At 37.7% G+C, this 16,177-nt stretch overlaps 1 protein-coding gene across 1 annotated transcript in view; it reads left to right on the top strand.

The window, feature by feature from the left end:
* The window catches only part of KIF6 (kinesin family member 6), a 402,079-nt gene that overhangs the window by 128,144 nt on the left and 257,758 nt on the right, over positions 1 to 16,177 (top strand). Inside the window, exon 7 of the mRNA XM_060109677.1 lies at positions 10,582 to 10,788. Within this exon, the coding sequence (XP_059965660.1) occupies positions 10,582 to 10,788 (207 nt within the window). The remainder of the gene's footprint in view (positions 1 to 10,581; positions 10,789 to 16,177) is intronic.

Here is a 16,177-nt window from a genome sequence, read left to right on the forward strand (position 1 = left end):
GAGAATTGGAGTGAAAGCTGAATTCTGGATTCTGTGTCTGCTGCTGTTGTTCTTAGACGGTTTGCTTTAAAAAGTCTCAAGCATGTATATTATATACTTCTGTTCAACCTAAGAGAGAATTTTCTTCACCTGACCTATTCTAAATTAGAGGAAATTCTTGTTGAGCTATTTCACTCTAAAATAGAGACATGATTGAAGAAAGAAAGATTTTGGTACATAAGAGTGGAATATAAGCTATAAGATATGACAAGAAAAAGCAAGTATTCAAAGGATCCTAGGAAATCTTAATATGTAATATAAAGAAATTACTCGACTCATTGAAGACTGTATTTATTAACTATTTGTAATCACTTTTGAAGTGATTGAAAACATGAGATTAACTAAAAGTAGAAAAATTGTTACAAAAAAACATAATAGTATATTATATAAACACAAAAAATCATACTTCACATATCAATTTTTGCCCTTAAATTAAAATTTTCAATCTTGAAAATGGCCACACACCCACAAATCATGATGAAATAATGAAAAAAGTGAAAATTTTTGTTGATCTACCAATAGGAATATGCATAACAAAATCATAGAGCATCAGGATTAGTAGTTGTACATCTGCAGATTCCAACAGGAAGGATGAATAAACAGGCTTTTGAAAATGCTTATCACTGTTACCCAATTCTTGTTGCTCTACCATTTCTTTTCAAATTTCTCTTTCAGCCTAGGAGTATCTCCTGCTCTGTAGAAAATGATTCTTGTTCAATGAAAGAGCTTCTTAGGGTGGTAGCCCAGCCAGTGCCACTAAGTGGCTTGAAGGGCTGGTGGAGAAGGAGCTTTAGCCTTCAATACGGACATGTGGTGTTTCCTCGATTTAATGCTATGTTATGTACAGCTGCAAAAGCAGCTTCAAGTACCACTCCACAAGTACATTGCTACCCCAAGCCCCCTTTAGATAGACAGTTTGAAGCCACCATTGACTGACAAGGTCATTTTTGAAGCACCTTTTATAATCTGCACCACTCTTTACACTGCAAGAAATGGGCTGGCCACCAAACACTTGGTTGTAGCCTGGTGGATTCCACCGTCATCCCTCACTACCCTCTGCTGTAAACTGTCCATTACAATGTCACAATTTTTTAAATGATAGACATTTAAAAATCCATTTGGAACAATGGATTTTTCCAGAGTTTGGATATTAATTATCTTCTACTCTATGCACAAATGTTTAAATGGCTTTTCTGAACAGAGTAGTTAATACCATTTGGGAATAGTCCAAGGGAATTTATGAAGGTAAATGAATTTTGAATAGGCTTATTTTGGGAGGAGGAGAAAGGCATACTTTTACAATAAGACATACTGGCCAATACTTGACCATCAAGAGGACATTCCAGGCAAGAGAAAAGGCAGTTGAAGATGTACAGTGTAGTGGATAATAAGAGCCCTGGAGTCAGGCACAAAGGGTAATTGAAGCCCAAGATAAGTGTAGAGATTGGAGTCAACCTTGCTGTACAAATAATTCTAATTTTTAGACTCAAATTATATTGCATGGATTTAAAGAGTTTGCAGTTATAGTCTCTGAATTATTTGGCAATTTTTAGAAATTATGAAGCATGCCATAGGGATTCCAGAAAACTAGAAATGAGCAAGAGTCAACGATTTAACAAACATTTTTGAACATTATTTTGTAATGTTATGCTAGGGTTACAATGATGTGTAAGACACCATCCCTGCCCCCAAGGAGCTCAGAGTCTAGGTGGGAGGAGGTGGGAAGTGGAGAGCCTTTGTAGAGGAGGTCACCTTTCAGATAGGCCTTCAGTGAGAAGTAAACTTTTGCTGGGCTGGAGATGAGAAAGAGGAAAACTAACTTTCCTTGACCACAGATTACCAATATGATGAAGGGACCCAGTGAGCCTGGGTTTTAGACTTTTACTGTATAAAAGAAAGTCATTTATTCTCAACTCTGCAAAAAAAGAAAACATTTGGAAAATGACAGGTTAATATTTTTGATACCAAATCCTAAAAAAGAATCTGAAAAATGATTGTTAAATGATTCACTTTAAACTGATTTCATTCACTTTTCTGATAGCGTTATAAAAATTCATAGGTCAAGTGAATTCAAGTTATTTAATAAATTCTCTCAAAATATCCTTGGGAGATATAAAGAGAAATTGAAAGTGTATGAAAGTACTTGGATTGAAACCAATTAGAAAATACCCATAATTATTACCTAGTGGAGTAGAAAGTACGGGTGTCTTCATGGAATGCTCTTGGTCTGCCCTACTCCATGTCTTACAAAATCGTTTGGGTGAGGAGATACAGGATAGTTTCATTCGTTGATAGCACAAAATTGCAAAACAGTCAAAATTCAGAATTATCTCAACAGATAGTAATGTTGGGATAAAAACTAATCAAATGCAGTCATCAAATAAACAAGTGTGTGTGTTTCCCAAAGAAATTCCATAGCATGGGTAAAAGGCTGGAGCAAATATGGTTTATCACTTTGTGTGCTATTTATTGGCAACGCTAGATTTAGATTGCTCAGATTCCAGTTTCCTCTGCTGTGGTTAGGCTACATTTGAAAGAATAAATTCAGTTCAGAGTGTCAGATTGCCATACTTTAAAAATAGTCTGATAAACAGTTGTATAAGATACAGTTGTAGGAACCGGAGATATTAGTCTTAGGGAGCATGCTAGTTTAATTCAGGGATTGAGGTGGGATTGATGTAATCAAATATGTGGGGTTTGTTTGTTTTTTACGTGGGCCTCTCACTGTTGTGGCCTCTCCTGTTGCGGAACACAGGCTCTGGACACGCAGGCTCAGCGGCCATGACTCACGGGCCCAGCTGCTCCGCGGCATGTGGGATCTTCCCGGACCGGGGCAGGAACCCGTGTCCCCTGCATTGGCAGGCGGACTCTCAACCACTGCGCCACTAGGGAAGCCCTCAAATATGTGTTTTTGAAGTATTACTCTGTCTGCAAGGTGGAGAACAGTTGGAGGAGACAAGAATAAATACGGGAAGACTAGTAAGGAAAGAATGTAGTAACCCAGGTGAGAGGTAAAAGATATTTGGAGATGGAGCAAAGCTGACAGAGGTAAATGCAACAGGACGGATTGGATATCCTTCTGTGGGACACAGAATGAGGGAAAGTGAGGAGGTTGTTTGGGGTGACATTAAGTTCAAGATGCTGGCAGGGCATTTTAGTGACAGTTATCAGTCCAGCTCTTGGACATTCTAATCTGGGGTCCAGAGAAATTGTGGTTGGAAATAAGGACATGGGAGGCATCTGAACAGAGTGAACATCAACAGTGAGACATTTTTATGACCTTTTACAGTTCATGGACCACTTCAACACTTCAATTGGTAATTAGTACAACTCTTTGCAGCAAAGCAAGTCTTATTATGGCATTTCAAAGGCATGAAAAACCAAAATTACTTTACGTAAATTTGCTTAAGATTTCAACACTAGTAACTGATGGAACCACGGCTTGAAGAAACCAGGTCATCCGACACCCAATTCTAAGATTTTGGTTGTGTGATTTTTAACCACACTGCAGTACCAATCCAATGAGAATCAGAGCTATGGAAGAGTTCCCCAAGAGGAAGAAATATGATGACCATAGCTTGGGACATGCCTATTTTAGGGACTGGAGAGAAAAGGGTCCAGTAAAGGAAAAGGAGACAGAGCAAGCAGTTAGAGAGAGTGTTTGACTCTAGAAACCTAGGAATAGAAGGAGCGTGGAGAGCTTCCATAATGAGGGAATGGTTAACATTCGTAGGTTTTACCTGAAAGATCAGGATGCTCAGTGCTGAAAACAGATCACTTTCTTTCCTGCACATTTACCTTTTTCTCATTGTTCACTCTCATTTCACACATTTTGTCATTAGCTCCTGAACTAGATTATAAATGCCTTGAGGGCGAGGTCCAGGCCTTCTTTTCCTTCTTGTCTCTGTACTGCCTAATACGGGGCTATATACACAAAATGATATGAAATGTGAAAGCTCTCTGCATGCAGATGATTAATCATCACTAGAATTTTTCCAAAGGCACTGTCTCTAGTGCCAAGAGCACATTTGTTTAAAATGTGCGCTTAAATTTGAATGAAATCTGCCTAAATGGTGCCATCTGTTCTTAGGCAGTTTCAAAAATATTTAAATACAATTTTACCTTTAAAAGGACAAACGTAGGGGCATGCCTATGAGACATAAAGATGTCCTTAAATAAACACAGAGCAGACACTGGCATATTCAATCACACTTAAATAGCTACACATAAATAATGTTTTCTGAGGTTTAAGAAAATTTTCGCTGAGTACACCAACTACTACTTCATGCAGAAAATATTTATGAGAAGTTACAAAATTGTAGGCATGGACTCCTACACATATTACTGCATTTTAATTACAGACTACAGAAATATAGTTTAATTTGATGTACCCTTTGAAATGGGTTCACTCTTCCACTATTTGTAATGGTCCACATTTTACTGTGATTTCAGTGCATCAATTTGGAAGCTGAAGACAGCTGTTGGGGATAGTCTCTATGTTAGTCATTTATATCGATTGTCATTTGACTTTTGTTACAGTGCTGTAGGATTCATTGTTGTGCAAATATAACAGTGAAATGAAACCCACGTTTAAGTTCTGCAAATAACTTGCAGTCACTTCCAAAACACCTCAACTTAGGTTCTAAATTTGAGTTTGCGGTTTTAGATGTACGGTTATTTGCTGATCCACTTTAGCATGCAAAATCACACACTGGCTAGGTTTGGGTGTAGTTATTGTGGCAACAAGTAATGGGTCAAATTTTCAGCCTATGTAACTCACTAGCTACATCATCATCACCAAAACTATGCCAGTATTTTGACATCTCTGTTTTGCTAGTTGGTGTAAATCAGTGATCATGTATATCAAGAATTTATATTTACAGAAATAATTTCTGGTTGAAATAGCATCTAAATATATTACCCTACCTGGATACATGTATATCTGTATGGAAAGTCTTTCGTTAAATCCTGTTTTGCAAAGCTGGAGATCTGAACGTGTTTGCTCACATGAGCATTCTTTTGGAATATTTTAAGATAATTTTTATTTTAGATATTTTTAGATATCTGATATCTATTTACTTCTGAGAATTTTTAAATAAAAAAAATAGGATATTTCAGATAAAGTTGAAGTCTCCTTGTTGGCCTTTCACTTCCATCCCTCACAAAGGGAACAACTGTCATTAATTTGCTATATCCTCCAGTCCATTTTTTACGCTTTTAATGACCTAAGTTATAGCACCATGAACTAGTATTTTTAGATAATATTGTCTTCTTAATTATCTAAGTTCTATCATAGTATTTATATTATTCTTTAACTTGCCATTTTTCCTCAGCATTCTATTTTAGGGGAATATATGTCAATCTATACAGAAGTTTAATTTTCTGTAATTTGAATTATCCCAGTTTATTCATCTTTCCCACCACAGATGTCCATTTAGGCTGTACATCTTGCACCAACTTCTTGCTACCCCAAGCAGTATTGCAGTGAATGTCCATCCATCTCTCTGCCTCTGTCTCTCTCTCTCCCCTGTAATGTACCTGGCCCAGGTTTCTCTCTAGGAAATATACCTAGTAGTCAGGCTATTGCTGGCTTGTGGGCCATAGGAAATTCTCTCAAAAAAGATTCTTGATTTACATTCCTACCAGCAATGTATAAAAGTTCCTGCTTCCTTATACCCTTACAAACACTTGTTTTGTTAGAGTTTATTTTTTTAAATTTGCCCATCTAATAGAGGTGAATAAGTAGTTTATTGTTGGGTTTTAATTACTTGTCTTGACTATTTGTAAGCTTGAGCAATTTTTTCAAAGACTTGTTGCCCATTTTCAGGTTTCCTCTTTATGGGATGCCTGTTCATATCCTTTGCTCATTTTTTTCTGTGTTGTTTTTCTTATTGATATGTGGGGGTTCTTTATTTCAAATATTAATCTTTTGTCAGCCATATATATTGCCAATATCATCGCCCAGTCTTTTAACTTCATGGTAGATCTCATCACACAGAAGTTCTTTAATTTTGGATTATTTGGTCAAACATTTCAAATCCATTCAGTTTTGTGTTTTGTGTCTTATCATAGCTTATCTATTACTACCTTGGGTTGATTACAATATGCTTCTATATTTTATTAATGTTAAGGTTGTGTTATTTTACACATAAGTCTATAATACATTCTGGAATTTATTTGTGTGTGTAGTGTGAGAGAGCAATCTAAATTTACTTTTTCAAGGTGGTTAGGCCATTACTCCAACATCATTTGTTAATAAGTCCACCCTTTCTCTACTGTGGTGTGATGTCACCCATACCTTATACAGAGTTCCTTAAATGAGCACAGCATGTTTCACTGATCTAATTATCTATCTGTTCCTGCACCAGTCCCACACTGTTTTAATTACTGTAGTGTTATGATTATTCCTTGATATATAACAAGACAAGACCCCTTTCCTTATTATTCTTTCACCGAATTGTTTTTGATTATTTTGCCATATTTGCTCTTTCATCTGGTTTTTAGAATTAATTTGTTTTGTTCTGCAAACAAAACCAGTGGCATTTGTATTTCAATTGCATTGAATATATAGATTAATATAGAGAGATTAATATAGAGATTAATTTTGAATTTTTCCATCTATAAAATGGTATATTAATATCTGGTACACTATTTATTCAGGTTTTCATTTTCCCTGCAAATTACACATCTTTTATAAGATTAATCTCTTAGTATCTCATCATCTTTGTTGCTATTACAAATAAAATATTTCCTGATTAATTGTTGCTGGATTATTAGAACTTTATTGATTTTTCATATTGGTCTTGCATCCAGCAACCCTGCTAACCTTTTTAGCCCTTAACAGTTTATTTGTAGACATTCTAGCATTTTCTTTGTAAACCACAATATTTTCAGTATATAATGACACTTTAATTTCTTCTTTTCCTATCACTATGCCTCATATATTTTTCTTGTTTATTACCTTGACTGGAAACCCCAGTTCAGTGTTGCATAGTAACAGTGATGTTGGGTATCCTTGTCTGTGGATTGTGTTTACAATTGTGTAATGAATTCTCTTTATGAACCCATTCTCAGCTCTTTTACCATGAAATTCACATTGAAAATTTTCAGTATGGCTAGCCAAAGTTAAGGTATGGATTGTGGTCATGTAATGAAATAACGTTATAGTACTGGTTAAGAAGTCCCAAACTTTACCTCATTCATGCTCTTTTCTCACTTTCTGAATGAACCTGGCCACATCTGTTATCAGTCATTCAGGAGATAATACATTGAAAATAATTCACGTTAAGGATCTCAGCTACAAGTGTTTTTACTCCATTTGAAAATGTTCACTTCATGGGAAATGAAGTCTTTTCACTGGCAATATAAATTTAAATCTGTTGATATTCTACAGAAATTCTCATTGTTCGCATTACTTTTTTTTAGCGTTTTTATTGGAGTATAATTGCTTTACAATGATGTGTTAGTTTCTGCTTTATAACAAAGTGAATCAGTTATACATATACATATATCCCCATATCTCTTCCCTCTTGTGTCTCCCTCCCTCCCACCATCCCTATCCCACCCTTCTAGCTGATCACAAAGCACTGAGCTATTCTCCCTGTGCTATGGGACTGCTGCGCACTAGCTATCTATTTTACATTTCATAGTGTATATATGTCCATATATACACTACCACTCTCTCACTTTGTCCCAGCTTACCCTTCCTTCCCCCTCTCTGTGTCCTCAAGTCCATTCTCTAGTAAGTCTGCGTCTTTATTTCTGTCTTGCCCCTAGGTTCTTCATGACCTTTTTTTTTTTTTTTTTTTTTTTTTTTAGATTCCATATGCATGTGTTAGCCTACGGTATTTGTTTTTCTGTTTCTGACTTACTTCACTCTGTATGACAGACTCTAGGTCCATCCACCTCACTACAAATAACTCAAATTTGTTTCTTTTTATGGCTGAATAATATTCCATTGTGTACATGTGCCACCTCTTCTTTATCCATTCATCTGTCGATGGACACTTAGGTTGCTTCCATGTCCTGGCTATTGTAAATAGAGCTGCAGTGAACATTGTGGTACATGACTCTTTTTGAATTATGGTTTTCTCAGGGTATATGCCCAGTAGTGGGATTGCTGGGTTGTATGGTGGTTGTATTTTTAGCTTTTTAAGGAACCTCCATACTGTTCTCCATAGTGGCTGTATCAATTTACATTCCCACCAACAGTGTATGAGGGTTCCCTTTTCTCCACACCCTCTCCAGCATTTATTGTTTGTAGATTTTTTGATGATGGCCATTCTGATTGGTGTGAGGTGACACCTCATTGTAGTTTGATTTGCATTTCTCTAATGATTACTGATATTGAGCATTCTTTCATGTGTTTGTTGGCAATCTGTATATCTTCTTTGGGGAAATGTCTATTTAGGTCTTCTGCCCATTTTTGGATTAGGTTGGGTTTTTTTTTATATTGAGCTGCATGAGCTGCTTATAAATTTTGGAGATTAATCCTTTCTCAGTTACTTCATTTGCAAATATTTTCTCCCATTCTGAGGGTTGTCTTTTTGTCTTGTTTGTGGTTTCCTTTGCTGTGCAAAAGCTTTTAAGTTTCATTAGGTCCCATTTGTTTATTTTTGTTTTCATTTCCATTTCTCTAGGAGGTGGGTCAAAAAGGATCTTGCTGTGATTTATGTCATAGAGTGTTCTGCCTATGTTTTCCTCTAAGAGTTTTATAGTGTCTGGCCTTACATTTAGGTCTTTAATCCATTTTGAGTTTATTTTTGTGTATGGTCTTAGCGAATGCTCTAATTTCATTTTTTTACATGTAGCTGTCCAGTTTTCCCAGCATCACTTATTGAAGATGCTGTCTTTTCTCCATTGTATATTCTTACCTCCTTTATCAAAGATAAGGTGACAATATGTGTGGGTTTATCTCTGGGCTTTCTATCCTGTTTCATTGATCTATATTTCTATTTTTGTGCCAGTACCATACTGTCTTGATTACTGTAGCTTTGTAGTATAGTCTGAAGTCCAGGAGCCTGATTCCTCCAGCTCTGTTTTTCTTTCTCAAGATTGCTTTGACTATTCGGGGTCTTTTGTGTTTCCATACAAATTGTGAAATGTTTTGTTCTAGTCCTGTGAAAAATGCCAGTAGTAGTTTGATAGGGATTGCATTGAATCTGTAGATTGCTTTGAGTAGTATAGTCATTTACACAATGTTGATTCTTCCAATCCAAGAACATGGTATATGGTATATCTCTCCATCTATTTGTATCATCTTTAATTTCTTTCATCAGTGTCTTATAATTTTCTGCATGCAGGTCTTTTGTCTCCTTAGGTAGGTTTATTCCTAGGTATTTTATTCTTTTTGTTGCAATGGTAAATGAGAGTGTTTTCTTAATTTCACTTTCAGATTTTTCATCATTAGTGTATAGGAATGCAAGAGATTTCTGTGCATTAATTTTGTATCCTGCTACTTTACCAAATTCATTGATTAGCTCTAGTAGTTTTCTAGTAGCATCTTTAGGATTCTCTATGTATAGTATCATGTCATCTGCAAACAGTGACAGCTTTACTTCTTCTTTTCTGATTTGGATTCCTTTTATTTCTTTTTCTTCTCTGATTACTGTGGCTAAAAGTTCCAAAACTATGTTGAATAATAGTGGTGAGATTGGGCAGCCTTGTCTTGTTCCTGATCTTAGTGGAAATGCTCTCAGTTTTTCACCATTGTGGACAATGTTGGCTGTGGGTTTGTCATATATGGCCTTTATTATGTTGAGGTAACTTCCCTCTGTGCCTACTTTCTGGAGGGTTTTTATCATAAATGGGTGTTGAATTTTGTTGACAGCTTTTTCTGCATCTATTGAGATGATAATATGGTTTTTCTCCTTAAACTTCTTAATATTATGTATCACATTGATTGATTTGTGTATATTGAAGAATCCTTGCATTCCTGAGATACACCCCACTTAATCATGGTGTGTGATCCTTTTAATGTGCTGTTGAATTCTGTTTGCTAGTATTTTGTTGAGGATTTTTGCATCTATGTCCATCAGTGATATTGGCCTGTAGTCTTTGTGACATCTTTGTCTGGTTTTGGTATCAGGTTGATGGTGGCCTCATAGAATGTGTTTGGGAGTGTTCTTCCCTCTGCTATATTTTGGAAGAGTTTGAGAAGGCTAGGTGTTAGCTCTTCTTTAAATGTTTGATAGAATTCGCCTGTGAAGCCATCTGGTCCTGGGCTTTTGTTTGTTGGAAGATTTTTAATCACAGTTTCAACTTCAGTGCTTGTGATTGGTCTGTTCATATTTTATATTTTTTCCTGGTTCAGTCTCGGAAGGTTGTGCGTTTCTAAGAATTAGTCCATTTCTTCCAGGTTGTCCATTTTATTGTCATATAGTTGCTTGTAGTAATCTCTCATGATCCTTTGTATTTCTGCAGTGTCAGTTGTTACTTCCCCTTTTCCATTTCTAATTTTATTGATTAGAGTCTTCTCCCTTTTTTTCTTCATGAATCTGGCTAATGGTTTATCAATTTTGTTTTACAACATTTTTATTATAGACTCCTATGAACGAAGCTTCAACCCGTTCCCACTGCATATTCACCATTCACTTATCAAGCAAGGAACCAGGATCTGCAACCGTGCGACATGCCAAACTGCATTTGGTTGACCTGGCTGGTTCAGAGCGAGTTGCGAAGACTGGAATCGGGGGCCAGCTTCTGACAGAGGCCAAGTATATCAACTTGTCACTACATTACTTAGAACAGGTAAATGGGTAGAGTGGGATGTACCTATTCCTACCATTTTTTGACCATGTACTTCACATCACTCATTCTACTAGCATTTTTGTCTTGTTTTGTTTTGTTTCTCTTCTTTTACTGTGGCAAATTATATATAATGTAAAATTACCATTTAACTAATTTTTACAATTCAGTGGCATTAAGTACATTCAAAATGTTGTGACACATCACCATCATCCATTTCCAGAACTTCTCATGATCCCAAACAAAAACTCTGTACCCATTAAACAGTAACTCCCAATCTCTTTATACTCCCAGGCCCCCATCACCTCTATTCTACTTTCTGCTACTATGAATTTGCCTGTTCTAGATTTTCGTGTAAGTGGAATTATACAAGATTTGTCCTTTTGTGTCTCATTTCTTCCACTTAGCATAATTTCAGGGTCCATCGTGTTTTAACGTGTATCACAATTTTCTTCCTTTTTAAGGATGAATAATATATCATTGTGTGTGTGTAGATATAAATATAGATATATGGTATTTTGTATATCCATTCATCTGTTGATGAACATGACTTGTTTCCACCTTTTGGCTATTGTGAATAATGCTGCTATAAACATTGGTATAGCTACTAGAATTCTGTATAAACCATTTCATTTAAACCTCACAACAGCTCTGCACTGTAGGTATTAGTTATTACCCACATCTTACAGTTTTTATAACTCCGGTCTTCCCCAGGCCTTCCTGAGATTACACAGCTAGTGGTGAGATAGGGATTTGAACCTCGAATTGCTTGGCTCCAAAGCCTATGGTTTTTTTCACTATACCTTGTACTTTTTTGTAAAATTAGTAGTGGGTGTGACTATAAGTTGGAAACGATCTCCATGGCCTATTTGTTTCGGGCTGGTAGATTAGCTATGAGACCATAATGTGGAGATGACTAGTACCTTTTTCATTTGTAGTGACTTCATCTAGTTGGTGATTCTGACTCTGCAATGGTTCTCTTTGCCTTAGCTTCCCTCCCTGTCCCCACTCCAAGTTTACTACAGTCCACCCCAGTGCATGCTTAATTTTTAATTTCTGAATTTTATTCCAAAGGCAGAGAAAGCTCATCTGAATTTTGCTAAATAAATCTTCCAGACAAAATTTCTCCCATCTAAAAGGAGTGCATTGAATTAAATTTTCTCAAGTTCCTTTCAACTCTGTGAGTATAAATGTTGTGAGTTGAATGTTAAAGATGGCAACTAATTCTGAAAAAAAAAAAAGAAAGAAAGGAAGGAAGGAAGAAAGAAAGAAAGAAAGAAAGAAAGAAAGAAACATGATCAAAAACTGGAGTGGAGAAGTACAGAGGATATTGGCGAGGCAAAAGGGTCTGTTAATGAATGTTGGAGACTGAAAGATTTGAGAAAAAAACTACTTTTTTAAAGCTGCATAATGAACCCTTTTGAGAATGATGTTGTCCTGACATTAAATGCTTTCTAATGGTTAAGCTGGCTGAAAAAGCAGATTGAGAGAAACCTAAGGAAACTCTCTGTGAACAAGGCACACACAATTAGGCTCTGACCAAATGAATCCCAGTAATGCAACACCCAGAGATTAAGGCCTGCATGGTGCTCAGATCACTTTAGTGTTTCTGATGATAGTCAGCATTCCTGAACTCTTTCTTGTTCACATATTACATACTACTTTTACTTAACAGATCTTTTTACTTTATAGGACATTTATGTAACATTGATATGAAAGTATAATGGACTATATTCAAAGTGCTTTATTTCAAATACACCTACTTGTTTCAGAGTCTTCACTGTCTTTTAATTCCCATTATATCCACCCATCATATGAAATTATATTTATATTTGTTAGTTGAATCAAAATTTCCACCAACTGTAATAACTCAAGAAAAACATTCTGCTCCTTATCTTTTCTTTTTCTTCATTCTACACAACCTTTGCAAGCTGTTACTTGTCATTAAAACTATTCCTCTCCCTATATTTCTTCTTTTCAAAATTCTGGTAACATCAGCCTCATGTGAGCAGTCTTGGTGGCTATGTGGCATTTGATTTTCTGTATAGCTAGTTTATTTATTTAACAGATACTTATAAGGAGCAGTAATGTGCTGAGGGCTGTGCTGGGCCCTGGAGCACAGTGCTGAATGAAATAGAAACAGCCCTTGCCCCGAAGGTCTCATGGTCCAGTGGAGGTAGACATGCACTGAATAAGTATTCATTAAGTACGTGGCTGTAATTCCGATGGGAGCCTGCAGAGCAAGTCCAAGGGGCGAGGTGAGTGTGGGGGATTGGACTTAGACTGAGGAAGGGAGAGTTAATGAAAGTTCTCTCAGGACTGATGTTAAGCAGAGATCTGAGGAATGAGTAGGAGTGAGCCCAGCCAGGATGGGGTCAGGGCATGTCAGGCAGTGAGAACTGGGAGTCTGTCAGCCCTCAGCTCCATCTGCGGGATGGATTCACCCAGGGTCTCAGTGACATTCACGTGTCATTGACCTTTGGCTCTCCGAATGTAACTTATCTGTTTCATAGACACCCACTGCATCACTGCAGCCGTTAGCTCTTTACACTGCTGTCAAGGGTCTTCATGGAGGTTATGGCATAAAATAATGGAGAGAGGAGGAGAAGGAGAAGATCAGTATGAGAGGAAAGAAGAACATAAATATGGATAACTGCAGTGTGTGGACATGAGTATGTGAGATTGAGTCAAGCTAGGAGCAGCTGCTAGAGAGAAAGTTGTGGATAGTAGAGAAATATTGGAATTTTACACAGAAAGACATATGTGAGAGGGAACCAAAGAGTACCTAGGAAGGAGAATAATAAAAAGAGTGAGCAGATACTGTTGATGAAATAACAGAATTCAGGGACTTTTATAAACATATTTTCTCTATGAAGTACTTTATTATGGGCCTTTGAGACTGGAAGTATAACACAAACAGCTTCATTCATTCATTCACTCATTCATTCAACAAATTGTGATTGAGTTCCACTGGGTGCTACAAGTTACGTTAGGCAATGGGAATCGATGTGTAATTGAGAAAGCCTGTGCTACTGTGTCATCCAGTGAAAGGGCAAAGCATACAAACAAATACTTAGACTGCAGTAAGATAAATGCTGTAGTAGAAATTCATGTAGATGTCCATAATATAATCAAACTGAGACATCTTCTCTGTCTCAGTTTGAATATATAAGATGGAGATGGACTAGGAAAAGACAGTTTGGTAGCCTTTCTTACCTGAATTAGCCCACATTAGGGTTATAGAAATTCCATGCGAATTGTAACTGCCCTCTGGCCATAATTGTGAGACCTTACACCTGCTCACAGGGCACAGCCATTCTGAGTTGACTGCACCTTATTGTGCTCAGAAGTAAATAAGTTTCTATTTGCCAGAGTACTGTTGGTTTTGGAGTTTTCCTTGTGTATGTAGTACTTTTTCCAAAGAGTCTCCTCAAAAACATTTCAAGCCTCAGTAACAGGGTGTATCTTGACCCTAGAAATCGAGTCCATGGAGGAAAAGGAAGGGACCGTGCATACTTGTTCCAGCCATAAGCCTCACGAAGTGCTCCTTGGGTGACACTGGGTCTCTGTCAGCCCAAATGTTAAGTGAGAAACCACTGGGAACAGAGAGTCTTTGCTCTCTCCTTCTCCAGAAATCAGAATCAGGGTCACCCCGGCCAGTTATCCAACATGAGTGGGACTTTTTCAGAGTGTAACTTTCCACTTGGCTTCCACTGAATGTGTTGCGTTCAGGAGAAAAAATTGGTGGTGTGGTGCTAGTTTTAACTCTCCAAATTTTTGTCAGTTCTCGGGATAATCTTCCATGGACATCTGAGTTCTTTAAAAGAAATTCTCTTTAATGAATGAAGTAGTAAACTGAATTATTGATTTCAGGCATAGTTTCTCGGTACGTGGGATACTATTAAGTGTAATGTGGGGTTCCACTCTTTGTTGCTTAAAGAATGTCTTCAGGAATGTGTTATTGTATTTGTACATGAAATCCAAAATGGAAGTAAACACTAAAAAAATCCAGGTTGTATGAACACCTCCTCACCCTGTGTCGTTCAGATCATTTGGTTCCTGCCCAGTTTAGAGAACCCAAAGCAGCCCCACAAAGAATAATTTACTTCTGCCTGTCTCTCAAATACTGGCCATTTCTAAGTCACTCTGAAGATCCGTTTCTGGCCCAGGGGTCTGGGCTTATTATGGTATTCCTAAAGTCCTCTAGAGCTGGGAGGGTACCTGCTCAGGACCCGCTTATAAAGAAATGGCCTAGGACTTCCCTGGCAGCACAGTGGTTAAGAATCCGCCTGCCAGTGCAGGGGACATGGGTTCAAGCCCTGGTCCGGGAAGATCCCACATGCCGCGGAGCAACTAAGCCCGTGTGCCACAGCTACTGAGCCTGCGCTCTAGAGCCTGCGAGCCACAACTACTGAAGCCTGCATGCCTAGAGCCCATGCTCCGCAACAAGAGAAGCCACCGCAGTGAGAAGCACGTGCACCGCAACAAAGAGTAGCCCCCGCTCACTGCAACTAGAGAAAAGCCCGTGCACAGCAACGAAGACCCAACACAGCCAAAAAAAAAAAAAAAAAAAAGGAAAAAGAAATGCCCTAGAACTGCGTTTATTGTGCTACAACAGGTCTTCAAAGTGATCATAAAGAACATGGCCTAAAGCCCCCTCCAAACACGTAGTGCTTTTTGTTTTACTAAGAACTATCCCAGAAACTCTCTCTATTGATCTTTAAATCACTTCTGTGAGATAGGCAGGCATTCTAATTCCAGTTTTACAGGTGGGGAGACTGAGGCTAATAAACACGAGATTGGCCTAAGATCGTATAAGTGGGGCAGCTGGATTCTGACTCTAAGTCCTGGGTTCTTTGTTTTATCATGCACTGCCTTCATTTCCCCCATTCTTAAAGACCATATTTTCTAATCCATAATCTCATTTTGAATTTTAATTCTTCTCTTTAACAATTTTAGAACCCTTTCTGGAAAGGACATTGGGATTGCCTCTACAGCATTCATTCCAGGGGTAGCAGGCAGAAGCTCATTCCCAGCTCCAGGGGTAGACCTGACTGGCCTAAGCCAATTCGAGCCAGTCTTTCTCCTGGCTATAGTGATTGGTTCAGAGATGGCCCATGACCCAAGTTGGTCCCTAGTGAATCTCAGGACTCATGTTTAATTATTAGAGAACTTTCTCATGTCAGGGCATTTGGTAGCCATCCTATGGCCACGAGGAGGGGCAGACTTCTACTACATGGGAGACAGAGCAGAGATATGGGCAGAAACTAAGTCCTTTCTAAAAGGCCCCTGACCTTTTAGGTCATTCTAACCTAAAGCATTTCCTATTACAGTTACAGGAGCCAATATATTTCCCTATGATTAAAGCCAGTTTGGGTTACATTCTTTTGTT

The sequence above is a fragment of the Mesoplodon densirostris genome, chromosome 10, assembly GCF_025265405.1.
Source record: "Mesoplodon densirostris isolate mMesDen1 chromosome 10, mMesDen1 primary haplotype, whole genome shotgun sequence".
Taxonomy (NCBI): Eukaryota; Metazoa; Chordata; class Mammalia; order Artiodactyla; family Ziphiidae; genus Mesoplodon; species Mesoplodon densirostris.